The sequence below is a fragment of the Macrosteles quadrilineatus genome, unplaced genomic scaffold (genome assembly GCF_028750875.1).
Source record: "Macrosteles quadrilineatus isolate MER2022 unplaced genomic scaffold, UCM_ALF_1.0 Scaffold_7__1_contigs__length_78375512, whole genome shotgun sequence".
Lineage (NCBI taxonomy): Eukaryota > Metazoa > Arthropoda > Insecta > Hemiptera > Cicadellidae > Macrosteles > Macrosteles quadrilineatus.
In genome coordinates this window covers 32,901,980-32,927,089 of record NW_026542600.1, presented here as the reverse complement: position 1 = coordinate 32,927,089, position 25,110 = coordinate 32,901,980, and the positions used below count along the sequence as shown (strand labels likewise).

At 31.9% G+C, this 25,110-nt stretch overlaps 1 protein-coding gene across 1 annotated transcript in view; it reads right to left on the bottom strand.

Annotated features, from left to right (window-relative positions):
* Window positions 1-25,110, bottom strand: part of LOC128998908 (cell adhesion molecule Dscam2-like) — a 327,459-nt gene that overhangs the window by 92,412 nt on the left and 209,937 nt on the right. Inside the window, exons 3-4 of the mRNA XM_054425264.1 lie at window positions 9,328-9,492; window positions 2,140-2,289 (exon numbers count right to left, since the gene is read on the bottom strand). Of these exons, the coding sequence (XP_054281239.1) occupies window positions 2,140-2,289; window positions 9,328-9,492 (315 nt within the window). The remainder of the gene's footprint in view (window positions 1-2,139; window positions 2,290-9,327; window positions 9,493-25,110) is intronic.

Below are 25,110 nucleotides of genomic sequence, written 5' to 3'. Positions count from 1 at the left end.
CGAAGTTACTCGCTTACAAAAATTACTTCTCCATTATCTTAAATTATAATATAAAAATTACTCTTAAATAACAATGATAACCCTTTTAATAGTAACCATAACTATAACTCTTAATAGTTCCATACAATACTTCATAATACAATAATTCATTGAACCAAAACTGTGTGACAGGCGCTTGACAAAAACTTATAATTTGTTAGATTTGTATTGTGTACACTTTTTATTTCCTTATATTGCATACTTGATCTAGGATAAGGTTTTGCCTATCCACAATAACTGTATTAATCCATCTGCCACAAATGACATCAAATTTGCCAATGTATAAATATTTATATCCTCAATAGAGAGTGGGCTCAAGGCATATATTTGATATTCAGCTAGCTTGTATTTAAGTATTGTTTTGTTTAAACACATAAAATAGTTTAATTTTAATTACGAGTGCGTTTTATTATATCCTGCTTAATTCAATATTTTGGCAAATAGTTTAAAATCGCTCCTGATAATGTTATATTTTTATCACAACACTAACCCCAAGCAAAAGCTTAATCAGATTGTTAAAATATTTGTGATAATTGTAATATCAATAGCTAATCATAGCATAAAGTAAAATAGTACATAAGACTTTACAATGTATGTAAAAATTACCAGAACTATACAACCTATAGAATAATTAATTTCCTTTGTTTTCATATCCTGAAATATGAATTAAAATCATTTTGTTGAATATTATTCAATGGATATCTGTGATCATGTAATTTATGCCCAGTGCGTACATTTTAATGTATTACTTGTGTCGAAGGGCCCTTTGTAGACCTTTGAGCTCACGTTGACGTTACCGCAGACTTAAGTACCTTCTGGTTTCTGTGCTTCGGTCTCTTCTATATATACATGTTATTAAATTATATTAATTGCCACCACTTCACTGGCTCCTTAATTTACATTCACTATCCCATTGATGTTTTTTTGTGTATGCACAACATTAACTTCTGCAGTTGGCAGGTTTGTTTACATTGATGCCTGCCAAAATGCAAATTCCTAAGTCAGTGCAATGCAAACGCTGTACAGGTTTTAAAAGAAGGCAAAGTGGTTTTGATTGTTTTTAACCCGTTGGAAAATAAAAGTAATTATAGAAAAAAGAATAAATGAATGAATGAAATATATGTGTATTTCCACATAATATATACAGAAAAGAAACATACTTTTGAATACAAAAAATTATAAGGTTCCTCCGCAATACAAACTAGAATAGCCCCGGTGAAGCTGAGGGGTAGATATGGCTAATAATACATTATTTTTTTACTTCAACAGTGATGAACATTACAACAGGTTAGTGATTAATGTTTGAATGTTTTATGTGATTATTTCTAGAGATAACATTATGTATTAAGATTCTTCATATGTATTAAATGTTAAACGTTGCAGACATTTCTGATTAAATAAATTCGGGAACCCTACACACATTTTAGATTACATTGTACTTCAAAATAAGAGTTAATTAGTAAATAGTATGAAACTGGAGAGGAGGGATTAACTAAGAGGACCAAGTTTATTTATATGCAGTTAGTGTTACAATAGTTTAATTGTGTTCATGTTAAATCTTTTATAAATCCTGTGTTTTCGAGAGGTACCGGTACATTGCAACTAAAAAGTGAATCTTTTCTCGAGCTGTGTAGAGCATCTAATGGAGCACGATAAAGTTTACTAGGATAAAACTAAAACTCTCTTTCAAACATCCTGTGTAGTGCTTATTACCTTACAAAACCTATACGCTTAAACTTACTTTAATTGTTCAATTTAAACAAGCTAGAACTTTATCTAAGACTTTCTGTCAGATAGAGTTCCAAGAAATGAATAAAGAGATAAATCTGTAAGAACATTTACGATTCTTTAAGTTTTTACTTTCTGGAAAATAGTTTCTGTTTAGTATAACTTATGAACGACCAGGATCAGAACGTGTTTCTTAGTCGAATCATCGAAGCTAAAAGTGATGATCCGTGGTGAGATTTGACAAGGTGCTTCAAATGGCTTTATGATGCTTCACATTATTCTAAAATAAAATCACGTTCAGTGAAAACACTGCATTATTTTTATTTTTAAACATCATTCACCTTTGGTTGCTAAGATATTTGCTAAACTTACCAGTTACTGAGAACCTCGCCCGCCCTACACTCAGTAGAGGGGTAGCTGTCAGTCTGTTCATGGCCCTACACTGATAACTTCGATATTTGTCTGCCTCATCTACCCTCTGAATCAATAGTTCTCCTGTCGGCAACATGTGGTACTTCCCATCTGAAAAATACAAAGTAACTTAGAGTTAATGTCAGAACTTAACTCAGGCAGAATACCGTTGACGTTGAAAATCTCTTGACATTTATCTTACACGACATGGAATATATCTGAAGAATATATGAAAATTTAAAATAATGGTGGGGGGTTTAAGTTTCAAAATAACTTAAGATTAATGAATATCTTTTAGCTACGTAAGAAATAACTTTCTATTACTTTATAGAGAATGTAACACACTACTAGATTACTTTATATCACACATAATTAAAATTTTAAAAATACATTTCATTTACTCGGTCTTTAAAAATATTTTCAGTATATACAAGTTTCCAAAGGGGATTGCAATAAGAGTTTAAACAGTGGAAATAAGTTTTTTTAGGGAAAATATTAATATAAACCTGTATGATGATACTCATGATAATAGGCTACGTAATTTAGACTTCAGAATAAAATTTAATAACCGCTTTTTTGCTAAATGCGATTATTTATAGAACTTTAAAGAAGTAGATGTATGTTATTTGGTAAGCACGTCAACTTTTTTAAATAACAAAAAACAATTTCTTTCGTTTCTTTTGTTCCCTTAACATACAAACCACTCTTCTTATCATTACTGAAGTAAAAACACAAATAATACTTGTTCACTGTACGAGAAGTAATATTTGTTAAAAGCATTTCTATTGTTTTAACAATATTGCAAACTTGTGCGTATATAGGTCTCCATTAGGGTGAGGCTTTTGTTAAGAACGATTAGAAATACGCAGAGAAGGACTTAAGGGCCAACCCACTCAACTGGGCAAACATTTATACGACTTTTGAAAGTTGAAGTTTGTCGAGGACGTTTGTACGGCAGAAATTATAATTAGATTGTAATTACTGTCTCTTTACTACTGGACAAAATCTCTGTGAATGGTTGAAATTGACATAACTTACACGAAATTCTCCCCCATTACATTTATTTAGTTTGTATGGAATAACTTGTCTTAAATACTATGTTTATAATACTTAGGAAATATTATTTTACAAACGTTTATCCTATTGGTAAAAAGCATTGATTATCATAAACACACATATCTTAAAATACATCTAAATATTACATGACTGGGAAACTGCTTAAATTATAACAGTAGATTTAACTTTGGTTTCGAGGGGAATACTGTATTACTTTTCTAAGACTGAAACCTATGCAACATTATATTTATAAACAAAAGTAACCAACACACTTTCAGTTCTGTGTAGTGATGTATACACCTACATTTATAAAATATTTGTTTCGTTAGCTATTATCTAGCTAATTACCAGTTAAATTAACTGAATGTAAATTGGTGTGTTGATACAAGAGTCATCGATATGAACGCAAATGGCCCTTGATAATAGAGAGTGCCAATGTTGAGGATGGGAGGAGGAAGAGGTTTACAAGAGTCTAATGGTGTTGGCAAGTTACCGGGCCCATGGGACCCTCTCGTAATACGACCACATTTAGAACTTAAGTACAAATTGAGGTCTACTTTTTACCTCCGAATTCTCTCTCGCCCTTTACACAAATCACTATTATGCTAAATTATTACAGTTCGTACTTCTTCCTTACATTTACGAGGTAACGGAATTAGTTTGAAATACAACTGAATCAGGATATATTTTCTACTAAAAGTTTATAATCTGAGAAATTTACTTACAACAAACCCCAAAATAATTGGAAATTAATATTAAACCCTATATGAGTTAATTAGGTACATTTTATTAATTTATTTAAACCTTGTGAAGGAAAGTATCAAGGTAATAAGCATTGAGGTTGTACAAAGACAAGGGAAATATAGTTAATGGTATGACAAAACATACGAAACATACCCCCGCCTCAGCAAACTGCAGACTAAGCGAATTTCCGTTTGCCTGATTGGATGTACAATAAAATGTCTCCTTAAAAATATCACAATTATTCCCTATTTAAATACAATTAGTTTAACGAGTACTTAGGTTTGCTGCAACAGGGAGGGTAATAATGTGTTTTTTTTGTGTTAATAGCTTAGTAAGAAATAGAAGCATTTTCCAAATGTGACCAAAATATGCTCATAAACGAGCAAACAACAACAGTTTACTTATTTTCCATAAGAATAATATGAGAATTTTAAATTAAAATTCTTTTGGAATTTTCTCCGTAACCATAAGGTGCATCGCTTTCAATATAACGCAATATACTAAATGCAACGCTTCAATATACTAAATTATTTGTTTTTAAGCTCTACAAAATAGTTGGGAAAGTTGTTAAATGTTATGTTTTTTTTAGTCAAAAATGGGGAAAATCAGTTTTTGACCCATAAAACGGGTTCCCATAGTCCGATCATGCTGGTTCGCGAACTCGTTCGATTAAATGTAGGTGCACGTTTATACTAAATTTGATCAAAATCGGACCATTTTTGCTCGAGTTATCGTGCTAACGGACACACACATATATTAATTTGAACGGATTGTGTTTTTGGGATCTAGGGATCTCAAAACAAAAAAGTAAATCGGTCCCGGGTCTAGGACTATACTATAAGCTATTACTTATAGTCCTGATTACGAGTCAGAGTAATACGCTATTACCCTGAGTTCTACGGTAATATCTTATTCCCTATATGGGAAATTCGCTAAAAAGAGATACGATGTAGTGAACATTTTAGGTTATATTTAAATATGCTACTGTAACAATCCATTATAATTACTTTTAAAATGTGCTGTTGAAACAAATGATTTTAGAATATTAACATTAATAACAGCCATGTGAAATCTATGCAAACACTCTATGTCTACATTATGAAATTCTTTTGTAATATTTGTTATCATAAAAAAGATTTTACTCAAAATAATACAGTATTTTTTTTACACAACACAATAATGTGCCAGGCGATCAAGTACTGTCTAGTATGGTGGTACTATGCTAACTATGCTACTACTATGCTAGTAACTATGCTGGTTACTCGTCAAGTAGAGTAAACGTCATATGATCTCGAAAATATATGTGTCAAAAGACTTACTTTCCTTACCATAAACTTTACTTCCCCAGTCCAGACCAGCTAAGGCACGTTTTTCATTGGCGAATCCACAATATTCATTTATTTTAAATGTGTTCTTACAACTTATTAAAATAGCAGTATAATAGTTATGTCAAAAGAATATTAAATAACTTCTTGATCAGCATTGTACGTGTTATTAAATTTACGGAAAGTAAACAAAAAAAACGTCTTATAACACTTAAAACACGTATTTAGGCTTGTAACTCACAAGACGGTATATATACATAACAAGATGGTAAGTGAGTAACAGTATAAGCGTAAACATATGTTTAAAGTGTTATAAGATGTTTCTTTTATTTACTTTCCGTAAAAGAATATTAAATATTAGACCACCACCTTTCTAAAACAACAATTTACACTCCAGCGAGCTACCAAAGCGTTAGTATTAGTTTTACACGAAAATATTCACACGACTTAATTTAAAACAAAAATTATCAACGTATAAAGTATAAGTTACGAACTGCTACACGAAGTATTCCCAGCAAAAGGGTTCGAACTTTACCGATGTTTTCGACAAATAATAAATTGTTAAAGCCCTTTGTCTTGCCATGTGAGGGGACCTAGTTTGGATGACTCGTTCAGCTTGTTTTCTTCAGTCTTCAACTACTTAGGACAACTTTGAATAAATGAGCAGCGTTTAATGAGTACACGCTACGCTTGCGCTTCTCAACTGCAGCGTAGGATTCTACGTTTTAATGAGAAAGCTCAACCTGTTAAATAAATGTAGTATTAGAAGACTCGAAATCCTCTCTTAGCGAAGCAGTAATTAAAAACGAGAACCTTAAAAGACGGGAATCTCAGATCTGTGTTTGAGCAATCCCGAGTTTCGAGAAATGTTATTCCTTCCATTGCTTACTTCACATTAAGTGTTTAAAAGCGTGTTTAAATCCGTTTGGAGGTTAGTGGAGTTATTTAAAGCTGAAGTCGACCTATTAAAACAATTGACTTAATGGTGTAAGTTTTTTTTGACATTTTTATTGCCAAAGATTGCTGTATAATTTGATAGGATTTATAATTTCAGTAGTCTTAATGGTAATATCTAGGTCCGGGACGGGTATGATTTTTATTTTTAGATATGTTCTTAGGAATATATATTAGTTACATAGTCTTTATGATCCTTTCAAAATCTCTTCGATTTTAAACAATTTATATAAAATGTATGTCCATGTACATCCATTTCAATAGGTTTTCTAGCCATCCAAGTAAAGTATTTTTTTTGCCATATGAGAACTTAACTCTAAGGAATTCAAGTTTTGAAATTCAACTCTGAATTAGATGTCAAGAAAGTTTGCTGTAAGGTGTATATTTTTAACCACCTTCATTTCATGGTTCAAAATTGATGTTATATTTGAAAAATATGAAAACTGGAAGATTTACCTTTAGTTATTTATTGTCAAACAGTGAATTTAGATAATTCTTTATGATTAGGATATCACATAATTTGTACTCTTACTCATAGGAAAAAATGTACATTTTTAAGGGAGATAGCAAAAACACTGATGAGAATAGCCAACAATCAATATAATTGAATATAACAAAGATTGTTGTGAAACTTTTGCCACAAAAAATATAAATGTATAACTGAGGTTAAGAATAAATATCAAACAAAATGAAAAAGGTAAAAAAGGTTTCATATGCGTGCCATGATCTATACTACGTAATTAACATTTTAAAACTGTATTAAGCTAATTCAGCGAATAGGTTGGTATCCAACCTGATTTAATATTTAATTTAAAAGACAAGTTAATTTCCATTATGTACGCTACAATGCTTTTGATTTTAATGAGTGTAAAATGATAAAATAACAAAATAGTAAGACAGTTTGAATATTGTAAAAAATATGCAATAACATGTATTAAAGCAGGATATTAAATTAGGTGCATCGAAAATTTTGTAGTTAATTAAATGAAAGATAGGAAATTTAATATAAAAATATCTCCACCCATCTTTACATTTTTGCATGGATGTAATTGAGACGAAGCTATACATTTTCTATTATTTTCGTGTATTTGTTAAGAAAAAGTGCAAACAAGCTCTTAGAGAAAGCTTTTAATCCTAAACTCGTATGGTTAGTAATTATGTGAGAAAGAAATTAATTTTAATACAACCAAACATGTCGTAATACCCAATAAAAAACTAATATGGATCTTTGTGTAACTAGTTATTTTTGTATGTAAACGATTTAGAACAGCAAACAATCAATGAGAAATCATCGCGCAATTGAGCATATCAATTAATCAATTACATGATATTAATGTACTGAATTTATATATCATGATTACACATAATATTAACAGCATTTTGATCACTTCAATTACATGGATACTGCCTTTTATGACTATTGATAACAAGAATCTATTAGTTTTAGCAAGATTGATGCGTTGACCAAAGCTCTAAAATTGTATGCTGAGAATGTATGGGCTTTAAAATTGAATATTTGTAGCCTCCACTGTACGCGTAGGCCTGATCTCGCACCGTCAAGTTTTTTTATCTTAAAAATACCCATAGCCCGATCAAAAATCTTGATTGTTGTTTTATTGTAAATCTTTCGGATAATCAAAATTAAACAAGCGAAGCAAGGTTAAGTAATACGTTATATGAACTGTTAAACCTACTAAAATGTGTCAAAAAGGTTTTAAGATTTTCTTACAGTTTATTAGTAATGTTTAATAGAAGACAATCGTTTCCAGTGAGGTTTACAATTTCTATTATCCTAGATATTAGCTATTTGGCTTTTTACAGAGTTTCCCTTATCTAAAAAAATTAAGGATAATTTTTCTCGAGCTTGGTAAAAGCTTCAAGTTAGTTTAAAGAACTACAGACAAAACCAATCAATTAGCAATTGCAGGGGAATAATTCCACTTCCTCTCTGTGTACTATTGTAATGCGAGATGAAATTACAAACTGGTAGAACTTCGATATCTTAACCTCAATATGGCGAGGAAATGGTAAAATGATTAAATATACACCGTGTCCCAAAAAAAAACTGAACAATTTTAAATTGATATATTATACGTCCAGGCATACCTAGTCTACTTTGAAGGTGATCATATGATAACTGAGCTCATGAAGTTTTGTTCAATATCAATTGTAACTATCAGCTGATTCATTGTTGTCGCTTGAAACTTGACATTTAAAAACATTGCCGTCATTAAGCAGGCACCATGAACGCACGAGAGAAAGCGCAATGCGTTGAGTGGTACATTCAAAGTAAGTCAGATATTGCAGTGCAAAGAACATTAAGAAGACGCTATGGTCGACGTCCTCCATCTCGGAACAGCATTCGAGCCTGGTATGACAAATTTATGTTAACTGGAAGCTTACAACATTTAAAAGGTAAAGGTAGGCCGTAAATCCAAAATGAATTGATTGAAAACGTGCAACAATTATTTCTTTACGACCCTCGAAAGTCTGCTCGCTGTGCAGCATGTGAGTTAAATTTGTCAAAATTATAAGTTTATAAGACAGAAGTTTCCGATGTCCGAGAATTGAGGCAAAGAATAAATGCAGCCTTTACTAACATTACTGACGAAATGCGCCATAGAGTGTGGGCTGAATTGGACAGCCGTATTAACTATCTTTTTGCCAACAATGGCAACCATGTTGAAAATCATTAACACATATGAAATCAAACAAAACTTAGGAATATTTGTGTCAGTTAAAATGTAATTAGTTTATCGTGTGATTGTTAATAAACTTTTTATAAGTAAATAAAATTGCTCAGTTTTTTTTTGGGACACGGTGTTCTTCACACTGACGTTTTATAAGTTTTTCTGTTGTATTGTTAAAGCATGCTTAAACCAATTTTGCACTACAAGTCGACAATATGTTTTTGAAATGCGGTCTTATAAGCTTGTAGTATTTCTTTTTGTCAGACCAATTGCACCATTCTTAGTGTCATCATTATTAGCCTCCTTTAATAATTTTGAATATTCTTTTAAGCACCATAACAATTTTCATAATCTACTTGACAAAAAAGAATATAGCTTACCTCCTTTAATGGACGGATATATATTGAAGGAAGAGTCTTGAAGCCACGAAGTAACCGTTATGTAGTCTTTGACGAAACTAGGAATAGAACACTTGAGGAGAGCTGTGTTTCCACGAATCACGGACTTGGTGTATTGGACACTCAGCTCGTAGTATTGTAGCACCACTGAAATGCATAACAGATCATTGTAGTGCGTAACAGAACTTTGTAGTGCATACTAAGCAACTGAAATGTATAGTACAACAATGAAACACATAAAGCACATTTCTTATAACCACATTAATACTTTTGACTCATAGTCAAATGCAACAAATGCCGCTGAAACACGAAATATATACTTAAAACTCTATTTCCATAGACAAAAAGAATTAAATACAGGGTGATTGATATAAGTGTGCCAGACGTTTTATTCGAAAACTATAAGAGATATCAAAAAAAGTTAAATAGTAAGTGCCTTGGATTTTTTATTTAAAAAATTGTAGTCAAGTCAAAAAAATTATTTTAGCCGCCATTTTTCCAATATGGCCGCCAACTTTGATTTTTCTTATGGAACACCCTGTATTTTATGATGTATTCTGGTAGAAAATGTAATTTTAAGACGATTTTATTATTGTCATTTTTTTCATAAACCTAACCGTTTCAAAGATAATAATGGTTAAAGTTTTGAAATTTCTGCATGAGAAAGAGTTTCGATAAAGGCCTAAGCAAGCATGCCAGCTGTTTTATTCGAAAACCATTCAAAAATTCACAACTTAAACCTTTATTATCTTTGAAACGGTTAGGTTTATGAAAAAAATTACATTTTCTACCAGAATACATCATAAAATACAGGATGTTCCATAAGAAAAATCAAAGTTGGCGGCCATATTGGAAAAATGGCGGCTAAAATAATTTTTTTGACTTGACTATAATTTTTTAAATAAAAAATCCAAGGCACTTACCATTTAACTTTTTTTTATATCTCTTATGGTTTTCGAATAAAACGGCTGGCACACTTATATCAATCACCCTGTATAGACTCTCAGCCGTGCTACGGTTACTGTGGTTACCATAGGCTCTGACGCACACCGCTAGGAGCGATGAGTAGATACGTAGCATGTACGCCATAACTACATGGCGCTCCCACCGGTGGATGCAGAACCTATGGTAACCGCAGCATGGCTGACGGCCTATTTTTAATTCTTGATGTCTATGTTATAAGTGATCAATAAAAAGTTAGATTAAAAGTTGCGATAAACAAACACACACAATATTACATGAATTGAATCTAATCAATTATAGTAACACCGATTAGGTGATCAGTTTATTTTATGCCAGTAGAAGTAATGTAATATTTCAAATAAAATATTTTCTACTTCATAGAAAAGGATTCCTAAAATAATTAGAATTTTGATTTTGCATACATCTCACTTTTTAGAAACTAAAGGTCTGATGAAACACCCCAGTTCCTTAACTACAATATAATCTAATGAAATAACACAAAACACTAAATACAGTCCATTATCGGGTGAGAGTGTTGCTCAAAATGCAGTAAGCACATTTAATAACTTATGTTTTATGCGGAGAAGGGAGCTATTTTTAATGGCGTTAAACAATAGGTTATAACAATTGTAACTTTAGGTAACTTAATAATTGACCTTCCAAACTAAACTAGCGGAAAGGTAAGATACCAAAAGCAGTTCAACAATCGTAAAGCCGCCCAAAGACTACACGACTGTGTATAATGGTTTAAAGCTTTTATTGTTTTTTGCATCATCATGCTGTTGAATTTAAGTATTATTACCGATGTTATCTGGGTTCTGATTTTTGTATTTAGTCTTTTGCCTAGCCTTCAAACTTCCGATTCTTTGTTGAGCCTATTTTGGATGCCTTGAAAAATATTTTGAAAATCAGATCTCATCATTAGTGCCAATTCAGCTTTTTATTTCACAATATAAGTTTTAAGACGTCCTTTTTAAGCGGTGGTGTTCACTTATTTCCCTAATCAACGATTTAGAAGCTACAGACATTATTTTACAGGCTTTAAAGCTTTTGTGAGGTGATTTTAGGTCAAATCCTTTAGGTATCAAGTTATCACAGTTATTTTTCACAAGAAAGGTCAAATGATTTGTGTGACTAGCCAACAATATTAACTCACTATCACCAACAATAAAAAAAAAAAAAAAAAAAAAAAAAAAAAAAAAAAAAATCACCAACAATACACTTATGTACATTTTTACCGCTTAAGGTTTAGAAGGTGCAATATTTCATAAATGTTTATATTCATTACAGCTGTAATTTAACTCTTACAGTTATTTTATTATAATTAACTCTTGAACCGAAACCATAAACTTTCTTCTTTTTTATAGGGACAAAAATGTTGAGGCGAGCTTAGGATTAACGGATAAAGCGGAGTCGAGTAGCGAAAAGTCACTTGGGAAAGGCAATGAGTTTTTTCCATACTCCACAACAACTGGTAGACTGTTTCCATCAATATCGTCTATTAATTTTAAATCTACTTTATTGGTTGTTTTATCAAATTTGCACAGTTGTATTGTGGCCTGGCCTTGCTGAATTGTTTTCAAAGACGAGGTAATGTAACAACAGATTTACTCGACAATAGTTGATATTTTTAGCGAATTTCCCTATAGGGAAGTAGCTATTACCGTAGGTCTCATGGTAAGACTTAGGCCCGGGACCGATTTACTTTTTCATTTTAATGTCCCCAGAGGCCAAAAACACCATTCGTTCAAATTTTTATATATGTATATATATATATATATATATATATATATATAGGTATATATATATATATATAGATTTATATATATATATGTGTGTCCGTGAACACGATAACTTGAGTAATTTTTATCCGATTTTGATGAAATTTGGTTTGAAGGTGTAAGGCGGAATAAACTTGAATGAGTTCGCGATCCAGCATGATCGGACCATGGGAACAGGGTTTTATGGGGGGTTTTATGGGGTAAAAATTGGTTTTTCTCACTTTTTACCCTCAAAACACAAAATTTCCCAATTTTTCTCTAAACCTTCTTAAAGAGCTTAAAAAAACAAACAATTCAGTATATCAAAGTGTTTTTGTACGGTTATTGGTTACGGATAAAACTAAAAAAATTGTAAATTTAAAATTCCCATGTTATTCTTATGGAGAATATTGTAAAATGTTGTAGTTTGCTTGTTTATGGATATATTTTGATCAAACTTGGCAAATTTATTTATTTTATAGTAAGCTATCAATATTTTACTAAAAACACACTACTTTATTAGTTTCCTTGTAGCAGCAAACCTAGGTACTCGTTAAACCTAATGTTATTTAAATAGATCAATTGAAAATCAATTCGGCCAAATGGAAATTCGCTTAGACGGCAGGTTTGCTGCGGCGGGGGTATTTTAAAGTATGCACCGCAGTAAACGCATTTAAAATATCACTTTTTGCAGCATTATAATATAATATTACTTAAATAATGATACCGTGAAGTTAACTCGTTACTGAAGGCCTAATATACAGAGTGTCTTGCAACGATATGAACAAAATTTGTTGCGTTATTCAGCATCTCAAACGAAAAATGTAATATAACATGTGTCCTATCTCATTCTGTTTTCGGTCTATCTGTCTGTATGTGTTTTTTACAAAAATGTTCACAACCTTGATGGTTTGAGCCATAGCGTTGAAGTTCTACAGACATGTTTATCATCTTGACAGCTATATTTTTAAAAATATGAATAAAACTCCTTAAACTATTTGAAAATGGCGGCTATTTAAAATATGTATGCCAAATTTCATAAAAACCTTTGATTTCACAAGGAAATTGCAAAATATGTAGATTTGGAAAATTTCATACAGAATTCAACCACATCTCTTCAGCTTAGTTTGGAGAAAAAAAAAACTGTTCTTCCCATACCTACATCCATTTATCCATTTTATCCATTTAAACAATGCTAACAAGTAGTTTTATTGATTTAACATGGTATGTAGCTATGTAATAATATTAATTCCTCAGTTATTATTTGTGCAATCTAAGCCATAGGCTTGAATATCGTTGAAATCTGCATAGAATTATCTATAATTTTGCATATTTTGCAACTTTTTTAAACTATCGCTTTTTATGGAATTTGGCAGTATTTAAAATAAGTGCCATTTTCAAACGGTTGAAGAGTTTTTATTAATATTTAGCACAAAGATAGTGCCCAACAAGATAAACATTATTGCTGAGTTTCAACGATACAGCTCAAACTATCAAGGAGCTATGAAGTTTGTAAAAAAAAAACACATCCAGACAGATAGACCAAAAACGGAATGAGATAGGTCACATGTTATATTAAATTTTTTGTTTCTTTTGTCATGCTACATAACATGACAACGTTTGTTCATATGGTTGCAAGACACACTGTATATTCCATCACATGGCAGACACACTACTGAGGGGAAAGACAAAGGTAATCAGAAATGCACTGTATTTTATAGCACAGAAACGATGCAATAGGCCAAACAACACTACGTATATACCACAACACTTTGAGGTATTGGTGCGTGGCTACACCATCACAATTGCCACCAGTAGTATTGCAATACCATTTAGACCATATAAAGCCCACTATACAAGATGTATACAGCTCTAATCCATGCATCGACACAGGGAGAGCTCACTGTGGGATTATACACTACCCTTTGTAACAACTCATACAACCCATCAGAGTATCTCCGTACTTCAGTTCAACTTTATGAGATAAAATTAAAATTTAATAATTATATTGTTTCTGTCTAAACTGTTATGGTAAAATAATTACTACAACTATTTTCGTACATATAAAAATATTTAAAGTGGTTACATTGAGCAAGGTTGACGTGGAATAAACGGTGATTTATTATGAAAATATTCTATTTTGATTTATTTGACTATTAATACTATCAATACAGGTTATAATTAGGTCTACCTCCTACGTATATAGTATTGTGAAATGTATAGATATATTTTAGTCATAATACTATGAATAAAAAAATATAGTTTCATTTTGTGGAAAACTATATCAACAATACAAGTGGTGCTGTGGCTGTTAGCTATCAACAAATTAACTTATGTGATAACTTTGATATAACAGATCAAAATAGTGCTAGTACTATAACATACCTTTTGTGCATTGTAAGATGTTTTTAGGTTTGTCAAGGGTTTGGAAATATTTAATGACCTGGTATGCAAGGAACAATTAAGTAACGGTATGTCCATTTCAATTCAATAATTATTATCAATCATTGACTAAATTGTAAACTAAGTATCAAATTCATTTCCTGAAACTAAACACCTCATTATGTCTCCAGGGACGTGTTTTATAACAAAACACAAACAATAAAATATCCTTTTAATTTACAAAACTGAAACAGTAAAAAAAATCAGCTTCATACACTCTAGTTTATTCATATTTGGATCTTTAATCATTCAGTTTAAAACTTTTCTTTTTAATTCCATTTTCAAACTTGACACACAATTGTAAATTACAAACATTGGTTTCTGACTCAGCTGACTAATAATTTCTATTTTTTTTTTGTTGAAAAATACGGCTAGTCTTATTAATAACACTGGTTGTGTTATGATGCAATAGTATTATGAATTAGTAGTAGTTTCTATCTCGTATTTATTAACTAATGAACACGATACTGTTAAAAAGAGAACTATTATGAAAATAGCCCCAGGATACTTTTTAGATCCGAAATTACTTTCTATAAGCTAACTGACGTATTTTACGCAAGCTTGCCTATAGGAAGCCATTTGTTACCGTAGCCTTAGTGATATAACCTATATTCATGGTGATAAGGTTATCATAAACATTCTAAATTTTGATGAAATATAAATAAACTACGTGACACATTTAGTTTCTCATCACCTAAACTATGTTGGATATGTTATGTACACATAATAATGTAGTTCATATCAGTTTATAAGGACACAAAGTTCATTGTCCCTTATTGGTTTGCACCAATCCGTTGCCAAAGCATACTAAGTGCTGAACGTGGTACGCTGTCTACTATGTTGAGTACGTATTGGGTATACGTGTATACTAAATTTTTATACTAAAATTATTTCGACTAGCGTATTTTACGATGCCCTGAATTAATTTTTTATACACCAAGCGCAACAAGGAAAACTCGGCATAGAAAATAGTATATTAGGCCTACGCCACAAGGCTAGGAAGTAAGTGTTTCCGGTCGTGCGGGGTGTCATTATATGAATGACTCATACCTGTTTTTAGATTTGTCTAGCATTAGATTTGAGCTAATTTCTTTTGACTTAAATATTATTTCATACTAGCAACAGAGCCCGTTGTAGTTAAATACAACGGTCCCTAGAAAGTACAGTAGTACATAATATATGCCCTTGTAAGTACCTGAACATTTTTTAAAGAATGAAATTGTTTAGAAAATATACTGATTTTCTAAAAGAGTAAAATAATGAAAAACAAATAACGTTTTACAAAAATATTTTATTTACAGTATTTCTTTGTAAACAACATTCTTTGTAAAGACTTCATCTGATTGTTTCAATAATTTTCCTTGTTCTTTGCCAGGGATAATTTTAATTTTTAAGTCTTCAAACCTTTTTACCCTTGATATTGCAACATACAATTGTCCATGGCTGAATACTGGTGCTGGAAGGTATATCCCAACTTTATCCAATGTCTGGCCTTGCGCTTTGTTTATTGTAATAGCAAACGCTAATTTTAAAGGAAATTGCCGTCTTTTTAAAACAAATGGTAAATCTGTGTCCGTCTGTGCTAAGTCAATCCTTGGAATGAATACAATTTCACGTGCTGCTGATCCAGTTAAAACCTCTGCAATTATTAAATTGGGCTTGAGTTCTTTAACAATTAATCGTGTGCCATTACATAACCCCCGTTTTGTGTTAAGATTTCGTAGCAACATTATTACAGCTCCAATTTTTAAATTTAATTTGTGTATTGGCATTCCCGATGGTGATAGCTGATTTAAAAATTCTATAGGATAATGAAGATCTGCTTGTGGACCATTATCCGCTTCAATAGAATCTGAACTTAAGTATGTTACTGATGTTCCTTCCAGTAAGTTGTGAACAGTTTCATTTAGACAATCCACATCTGAATTTTTTGAACATAAAATAGCCTTTTGGGTGAATTCATGAGAGTGAGCAATATCCAATTTATCTCCAAATGTATCAGATGCTATGTTACCGTGGCTTAAAATATTGGGTGGTATTGCTATTAGTTCTTCTGGTAAATCGTATGCCCTATCAGTCAGGCCATTCCCTACGCTTAATAGCCACTTGCTAAATAAATCATCCACTGATCGTACATTTTTACTCAGTCGTAGGATCTTAAAGGTTTCCCACAGTGGATGGAATTTTATACTGGTTTCTATTATTTTGGTCCTGTTACCATGTCTGACAACCGGCAGAGTTTGCCTGAAATCCCCGCCCAATAACATAACTTTTCCACCGAAAGGATTCTGGTTGTTCATTATTTCTTTAAGTACTCTGTCAATAGCAGTCAAAGCGATTCCTGGTGCCATAGTTGCTTCATCCCAAATTATGATTTTAGCTAATCTGATGATTGTGGCTTCTGGAGAATTCAGTCTTATATTTGATACGGATGTTTCGTTTAAAGGAGGCACTAACTTGAATTGGTTAAAATACGTTTTACCTCCTTCCAATAAGTTTGCAGCGATTCCAGTGGATGCAATAGGCAATGCAATGTTTTTCTCTCCACGCACTGTACACAGAATAGTTTTATACAAATAGGTTTTCCCTGTGCCTCCTGGCCCGTCCAGAAAAAAACATGTTTCTGGGACTTCATCATTTATTGCTGCAATTATATTATCATAACATTGTCTTTGCTCAGAATTCAATTTATTTATCATTTCCTTGGTTTTTTCTTTCTCTAACTCATAATCATAGATATCAGTAATGTTGATTGGTAGGGCAATGTTTTCTGGCATCGGTAGATCGTATTTAAGGCAGGAACTATGGTTTGCTTCTAAAGTTTTGTTTATTTCTATTAGAGTCAAATTCCTACATCGTTCACAGTTATCTGTATGGCCTATTTTGTGGCTGTGTGAAAAATCTTCCCAAAGATGAGACTGGCATTTTTCAAATAATTCTTTAGCATTAGACGGGGAAGCAAATATAAGAATGTATGAGAATAAGTCCCTTAAATGTTGAGGCATGCTGAAATTGACTGCTTCGGCTAAAGTTTGATCCCAAATGTTATCATTTTTTATCAACCCTTTTTGCACTGCTGCTTCATAAAAAGTATTATATTTAGTATTATCAATGGTTTTTAAATCATCATAAGATGTTGCACCTGGTACATGAAGCAGTAGAAGTCTTAAACAATACCTTTCAGGATCAGAACCAAGATTTACATAATACATTCTACCAATTACATTATTTCTGTCTTGTTTTCTCTGAACCCATTTCCTACTTGTTTTATTGAAAACATAATGTTTAGGTATATTACTGTAATTAATGAATCTTGCATTTTCATCTTCAGCGTTTAACTTAAACCACGCTGTCAACATTGTATCTTTTTCAGCAGTTTGTAACAGAATATCTGTATTTCTGTTTAATGAATTTTCATGGAAGATAATGCTTTGATTTTCAGGAAGATGGACAGGCAATCTGATTATAGTGTGCGATTGTTTGTGCATGTCATTTCCTAGTATTCGCCACATGGCTTCTGGTGCACTAACATACCTACTATCTATGTGCTTTTGTATTTCATCAAAATTTGAGTTTCTTTCTGTGATACGTACATTTGCGCAATCATGCCCTTTATATACATATTTAAAGAGATATTTAACACTTTTGATCGAAGCGCAAACTTCCACATTGAAATGACAGTTGTATTTTAATAAAAGATATGGGTTATAAGGGACCACCCATGTGTTGTCAATCACTTTATTTCTTACTGATACATTATTACCATCATTTCTTCGGCGGTACAGAGGGTATCCATCTTTGTTTGGTACAGTTTCATTTGTAAAGGATTTGGGATAGTTTTTAGTACACTTATTTTCCTTCATACATGGTGACTTCAAATTACACTCACCACAGGGTCCATGAATCATGTGTTTTGTAACAGCTGCGTGTAAAGTAGGGAATTTGTCTTTATCTGGTAACTCAGCCGATACAATTTGGTCTATATGTTCTGGTAATTTTGGAGTATCTTGTTCTTTCAAAATCAGTAGGATGTGAGCATGGGGTAGGCCCCTTTTTTGAAACTCAATGACATGTATATTGCCTACTGGGATGCCAAAAACATGTTTTTTGTTTATGTCATCCATAAGTTCTGTTAGCTTCAATTTGAAAACTCTAGAAACTAAATCAGGACGATTTTCAACAGACTGTCCATTTAAATTTTGTGTTATTTCTTCCCATTTTGGATTACAGGTCATTGTAATAAAAAGATCGGGTTTACCATAGTTCCTCACTATTGACATGGCGTCTTGATAATTTTGCACCATATTTCGTGGGCTCCCTTGAAACGTTGATGGCAAAATGAAAGGCTTTCCAGGGGGAAACAATTCATTGTCTCCTGATATCCGAATCTGGTCCATTAAACCTTTGTACTGTTCAATTCTAAGTTGAGATTGATTTTGTCGAATAAAATTTAATCTATTTGCCTCAATTTTTGTGTAGGCATCAACAATATATTGTTGCGTGAGTTTTCCCCCACACAAAAAAGGATTGAATTCATCACGTACTGACAGTCGATATTGATAATATTGCATCTGAGTGACTCTTGATCTTGGATTTAAAGGTTTATTTTTAATATTTTTGAGACACGATGGCTTATCATTCAGTGGAATATTGATCCCCCAACTTTGATCGCCATACGGAAAAAATAGAGGATATACCATTGGTTCCAAATTTGGGTCCAAAATGCTGATTCTTTGGGTTTTGTTACTGATTGTATTGTTAGCACGACAATGAATTAGTAAATCACGGTGCAGAGGTGGTTCACCATCCGTATTCTCGAAAATGACAGCAACCTCATTACATCTTGCAGAGTTATATCTTCTTTCATCATATTGTCGGTCCTGAATTATGGCCATTGTCACATCAGATGTAACAGCATTATTCATTAATGTGTCCTGCATGCATTCTTGCTCTACTTCATACATCATTTTGCAGGCTTCTGCAAATGGATTATACTTTGACATGAATAAGCCTAATGTTTGTAATAAATGTTCATTGCATCCAGAGTTTTCTTTGATTTTCATTCTTTGAGCAGTAGCCTCATCAGGATCGAGTATGTACAACTGAGCATATTTACGCTGCTCTCCATTTTCAGGATGTAATGTACCAGCACGATGATAAATAGCGCCATTTATTCTAAAACAATAAGGACCATAACTTGAAGGGGGGACTATTTGCGCTCCCATCGAAGCAAAAGACAGGGAGCTGTTAATTGAACGGATATTGGACATAAAGTTATCGGAATAAATATTGTTATTAGTCATAAGCTGTTCAAGTAATAATGCAGTTTGAATCCGTTCTAATGTAAATTTTCCTTTTGAGCAGCATTTAGAAAACATTTTATCGCCAGGACAAAGTATTTAGCACCACAGAATTCGCACACTTCACTAAGACTACCACATGAGTGTAACTTTATTTCACTTTCATCGTTTATATCTTTTAAGGCTTCAGGCACAAAAGTGATAGGTAGCTGTAAACTATTATTTACATCACTATTATTTCCCCCTCCTATTCTTGTGTGATGAGCTGTTGATTCACGTCTACCAGAACATGTTTTCCTTTTCCTATTCTTTGCTGGACGTCCTTGTTTGCAGGTTGAGGAAGCTGCATCATCTTTGAGTAAAATGTTAGTCACATTATCTTGTTTTGTTTCATCTTCTGTGTCTCCATAACATTTTTTTCTTTTTCCATTCTCCGCTGGACCTGTGTGATGAGCTGCTGATTCACGTCTGCCAGAACATGTTTTTCTTTTTCTATTCTTTCCTGGACGTCCTCGTTTGCAGGTTGAGGAAGTTGCATCATCTCTGAGTAAAGTGTTGGTCTGACTATCTTGTTCTGTTTCTTTTTCATTTTCTGGGTCTCCATCCTTTTGATTGCTTGATGAACACTTTTTTACCCCTTGCAGTAAATCTTGATCTGTACTATAATTTGGTTTCTTCAATTTATTTTTATGAGCTGTTGATTCACGTCTGCCAGAACATGTTTTACTTTTTCTATTTTTTGATGCACGGCCTCGTTTTGATTTTGGTAAGATTACATCCTCTTGATTCTCAGGCATACTATTGTCTATCAAAACATCGTAATGCCCAGCATCCACATTTCCTGAGAATCGTAGTTTATAGATCGTTGTGCCTTCACCAACCGTTACAAAATAATCCAATTTCTCAGCATATATTTTGAATTGGCAGTCAAAAACTCTTGCTGCAGCTTCGATTTCGACATTACCGGCGTATTCCCCATCTTTGGTCATCAAATGTCTGTATTCCGTCGCGTTTTTTACTTCTAGTCTATATGTCTTATCCCCTACGATAAAAGGACAATAGTAGTCCCAGTTATTGACGACTTCATTAACTACTTTGGATCGTATATCACTGTATCTGGATTGAGATTTATGGCATAAATATGAGACACTTCTAAAGAAACAGTTTCCATCACCAACCATGTAGTGAAGAGTAAAGTTATTCATTTTTCAACTAATGTAAAATATTGAGTGTATAATTAACAGTTCAAAATTAACGAATATTAAATACTATTTTAAACTGTGAATTATAAATTAAATTTGAATAACTTATAATTGACAGTTTGAAATAATAATTTTTGGTTATGAAATCCATACATCACTTAACTCACCAATACTTATTAATGGTAAAGATTAAAAACATCACTTTAGAAACACAAACTTTATGGAACTCACTTTAACCACCAATGCAAATAGTAAACAACTAAATGTAAACAAAGAAAAATCAAGGAAATAACAATAAAACAATCAGCTGTTAAACTATAGGTTAATACATGTGTTCCATGTGATCATATTATGCATACTGGCTAACCCATTATTACTACCATAAACATTTTTAGATTATTCATACCGGCAAACGTATTTCTACCATAAATAAATAAAACTCAAACTTTACTAACTATTTGGAAACCTACACAGATTTTATTGACCTATTAATTAATAAAATCGGTCCTGTAGAATTGTAGATTTAGTTGTAGAAAGTTAACAAAAATCTCTCCAATTCAATATTTTCTCACCACAATAAATTAGGAGGTTGCTAAGCTTTTTTGCAAATAACTCTTAAACGGTGAGGAAATCGACCAAAGTGGAAGGTGATATTCTGAAAGAGAATAAAATTTGCTACAAAGTACTCTTAAGCGTTTTTTGAAAATATTCAAAAAAGGCAACCTAAAGTTAACTACAAATAGAAATTTGAAAATATAAACTATAAAAAAAAAACCGTTTTTAATGTATTTTTGCTTTTTATTCTTTTTCCACCACAAATATTTAATAAAATCAAACTTTCATAATTATTTGCAAATCTACACAAATAAGGCTTTCCAACGATACATTAGTTAACAAAATCGGTCCAGTAGAAGTCTAGATTTAGTTGTACAAAGTTTAACAAAAATATCCCTAATTCAGTATTTTTAACAACTAAAAATTTGGAGGTCACTTAGCTAATTTGACAATAACTTTTAAATGGTGAGTAAATCGTAGAAAATGCACGTGATATTCTGAAAGAAGATAAAATTTCCTACAAATACCTTCTGTGTAATTCTTAAAATTATTTAATAAAGGCAGCCAAAAGCTGACTACAAATATAAACTTGAAAATAAAAACCCGAAAAAACAGTTTTTAATGCATTTTTGTTATTTTTATTTTTCCACCACAAATATTAAATAAAATCAAACTTTCATAATTATTTGCAAATCTACATGAGTAAAGCTTTCCAATGACTCATTAATTAACAAAATCGGTCCGGTAGAAGTCTAGATTTAGTTGTACAAAGTTTAACAAAAATATCCCAAACTCAATATTTTCTCATTATTATAAATTCGGAGGTTGCTTAGCTTTTTTGCAAATAACTTTTAAATGGTGAGGAAATCGACCAAAGTGGAAGGTGATATTCTGAAAGAGTATAAAATTTCCTACAAATTGATACCATACACTTCTTGGAAACACTAAAAAAGGCAGCTAAAAGTCGCACCCAAATAAAAAGTGTGAAAAACACTGTTTTCAATGTATTTCTTATGGAAAACATGTTTTTTTGAAATTTTTCACCATAAATCATAATAAAAACAAACTTTCATAATTATTTGCAAATCTACACGACCTAAGCTTTCCAACGACCCATTAATTAATAAAATCGGTCCAGTAGAACTCTAGATTTAGTTGTACAAAGATTTTTAAAACTGAATTATATATAGAATAGATGACATTTTAAAAATATTCTTTATCATGATGCATATTCTGATATAGGATACTGATCACAACATTCTATACGCACACAGGAGGGGGGAGGTAGCTTCGTCGCCAGAATACCATTGTTGCAGCCTATTGAAAAACTGATTGTTTACAGTACTCCAGCTGAATTTACCTGTCCCTTTATGTAAACGACTTTGTGGTTGAAAAGGAGTACAGCAACCAGGTGTTTTTACTATGTAGCGTGGCGAAGATATTTGTAAATATTGATTTATAATATTTATAATATTGACTTATAATTTATTATCTAAACTGCGGTGGTGGACTAGGATTTGTGACATCTGTACAAAAAGGTAGGTTGTCTGAAATAAACAAGATTATTTTTATAAAAGATTGAATGGAAAGTGGTACGATAGAAAACTGTTTCATATGCGTGGTAGTCTTTACAAATAAGGCTTATTATTGGTCCTACGCTATTCGCTTATTTGAATCCTAAAGTAATAAAGTAACAAATAAAGCATTTGTCTTACAATAAATAAAACAAAGTTACACATAATTTTAGTGACTATATAAAATCTACAAACAATAAATAAATTAGCTCAAATAATAACACCAACACAGTGATTCATTTTCCATGGAAACTACACACTTTTCGTGCTCCTTGTTTTAAATATTGCTGTTATCAGAGCTTAAACTTCGCTTAAGTTGTTACTCTGCCAATCACTCAACAACTTGGTGAACCATATTCTCTCACTCGCCAAACATTGAGTTATACAGGGTGATTGGTACTTAGTGTGACAAAATTGTTTGGTGTAAGTACAAAGTAAATGCAGTGTGATGATGCATATAAAAGGTCCCAAGTCTAAAAAATTAGCTTCCCAAAGAATTATTTTATGTTTTTAAAAAATAACTATGTTTTAAAACTTAATAGAGCTATTTTTCAATTACCTGTAAATGGATTTGAGTAGATAATGTCATTTTCGTGTTTTACATTAAATTTTGAATAAGAATAATGGAAAATGACGGGGATCAGTTGTATGAACTCCATTGTAAATAGATTCAAAGATAGAAATTAAGATGTTGATAAAAATTTAAAGAAACATTGGTATATTACATTTGTTCACACCTTGTATACAAGAAAGTGTCGGAATATGTTAAAAACTGTGCCATTTTATAAGCTTTCCAACCATATGCTACACCGTTGAGCTTTATGCCTGCTTATGTACGCTTTAGTGGTTTGAGGACTACAAAGCATGGTGTCTTCAACATTTAAAACATAGAACGTTGGCATGTATTTTTTGTTTCAGCTTGAACAGTAAAAACAATAAAAAAATCCCTGTTTTCTGGTATTCAAACCACTAAAACAAACAAATACCCCCGCCGCAGCAAACCTGCCGACTAAGCGAATTTCCATTTGTCTGAATTGATTTTCAGTTAAATATATTTTAATAACATTAGGTTTAACGAGTACCTAGGTTTGCTGCTACAAGGAAACTAATAAATTGTGTTTTTGAGTAAAATATTGATAGCTTAGGACAAAATAAATAAATTTGCCAAGTTTGATCAAAATATATTCATAAACAAGCAAACTACAACATTTGACAATATTCTCCATAAGAATAACATGGGAATTTTAAATTTACAATTTTTTTTAATTTTCTCCGTTACTAATAATCGAACAAAAATACTTTTATATACTAAATCATTTGTTTTTTTAAGCTCTTTAAAAAGGTCTAAAGAGAAATTGGGAAATTTTGTGTTTTGAGGGTCAAAAGTGAGAAAAACCAATTTTTACCCTATAAAACCCCCCGTAAAGCCCCGTTCCCATGGTCCGATCGTGCTGGTTCGCGAACTCATTCAAGTTTATCCCGCTTTACACCTTTAAACCAAATTTCATCAAAATCGGACAAAAATTACTCAAGTTATCGCGTTCACGGACGTATATATATATATATATATATATATATATATAAGTCTATATATATACATATATAAAAATTTGAACGAATAGTGTTTTTGGACTCTGGGGACATCAAAATGAAAAAGTAAATCGGTCCCGGGTCTAGGTCTTTCCGTGCCACCTACGGTAATAGCTACTTCCCTATAGGGAAATTCGCTAAAACACATCTAAGCCTCAATAGTGTAGCATATGGTTGTAAAGCTTATAAAATGGCGCAGTTTTTAACATATTACGACACTTTCTTGTATACAGGGTGTGAAAAATGCGATGGAACATTGTTTTTTTAAAATTTTTATCAAACATCCTTATTTTATCTTTGAAACTATTTACAATGGAGTTTTTTATAACTGATCCTCCGTCATTTTCTATTATTCTTATTCAAAATTTAATGTAGAACA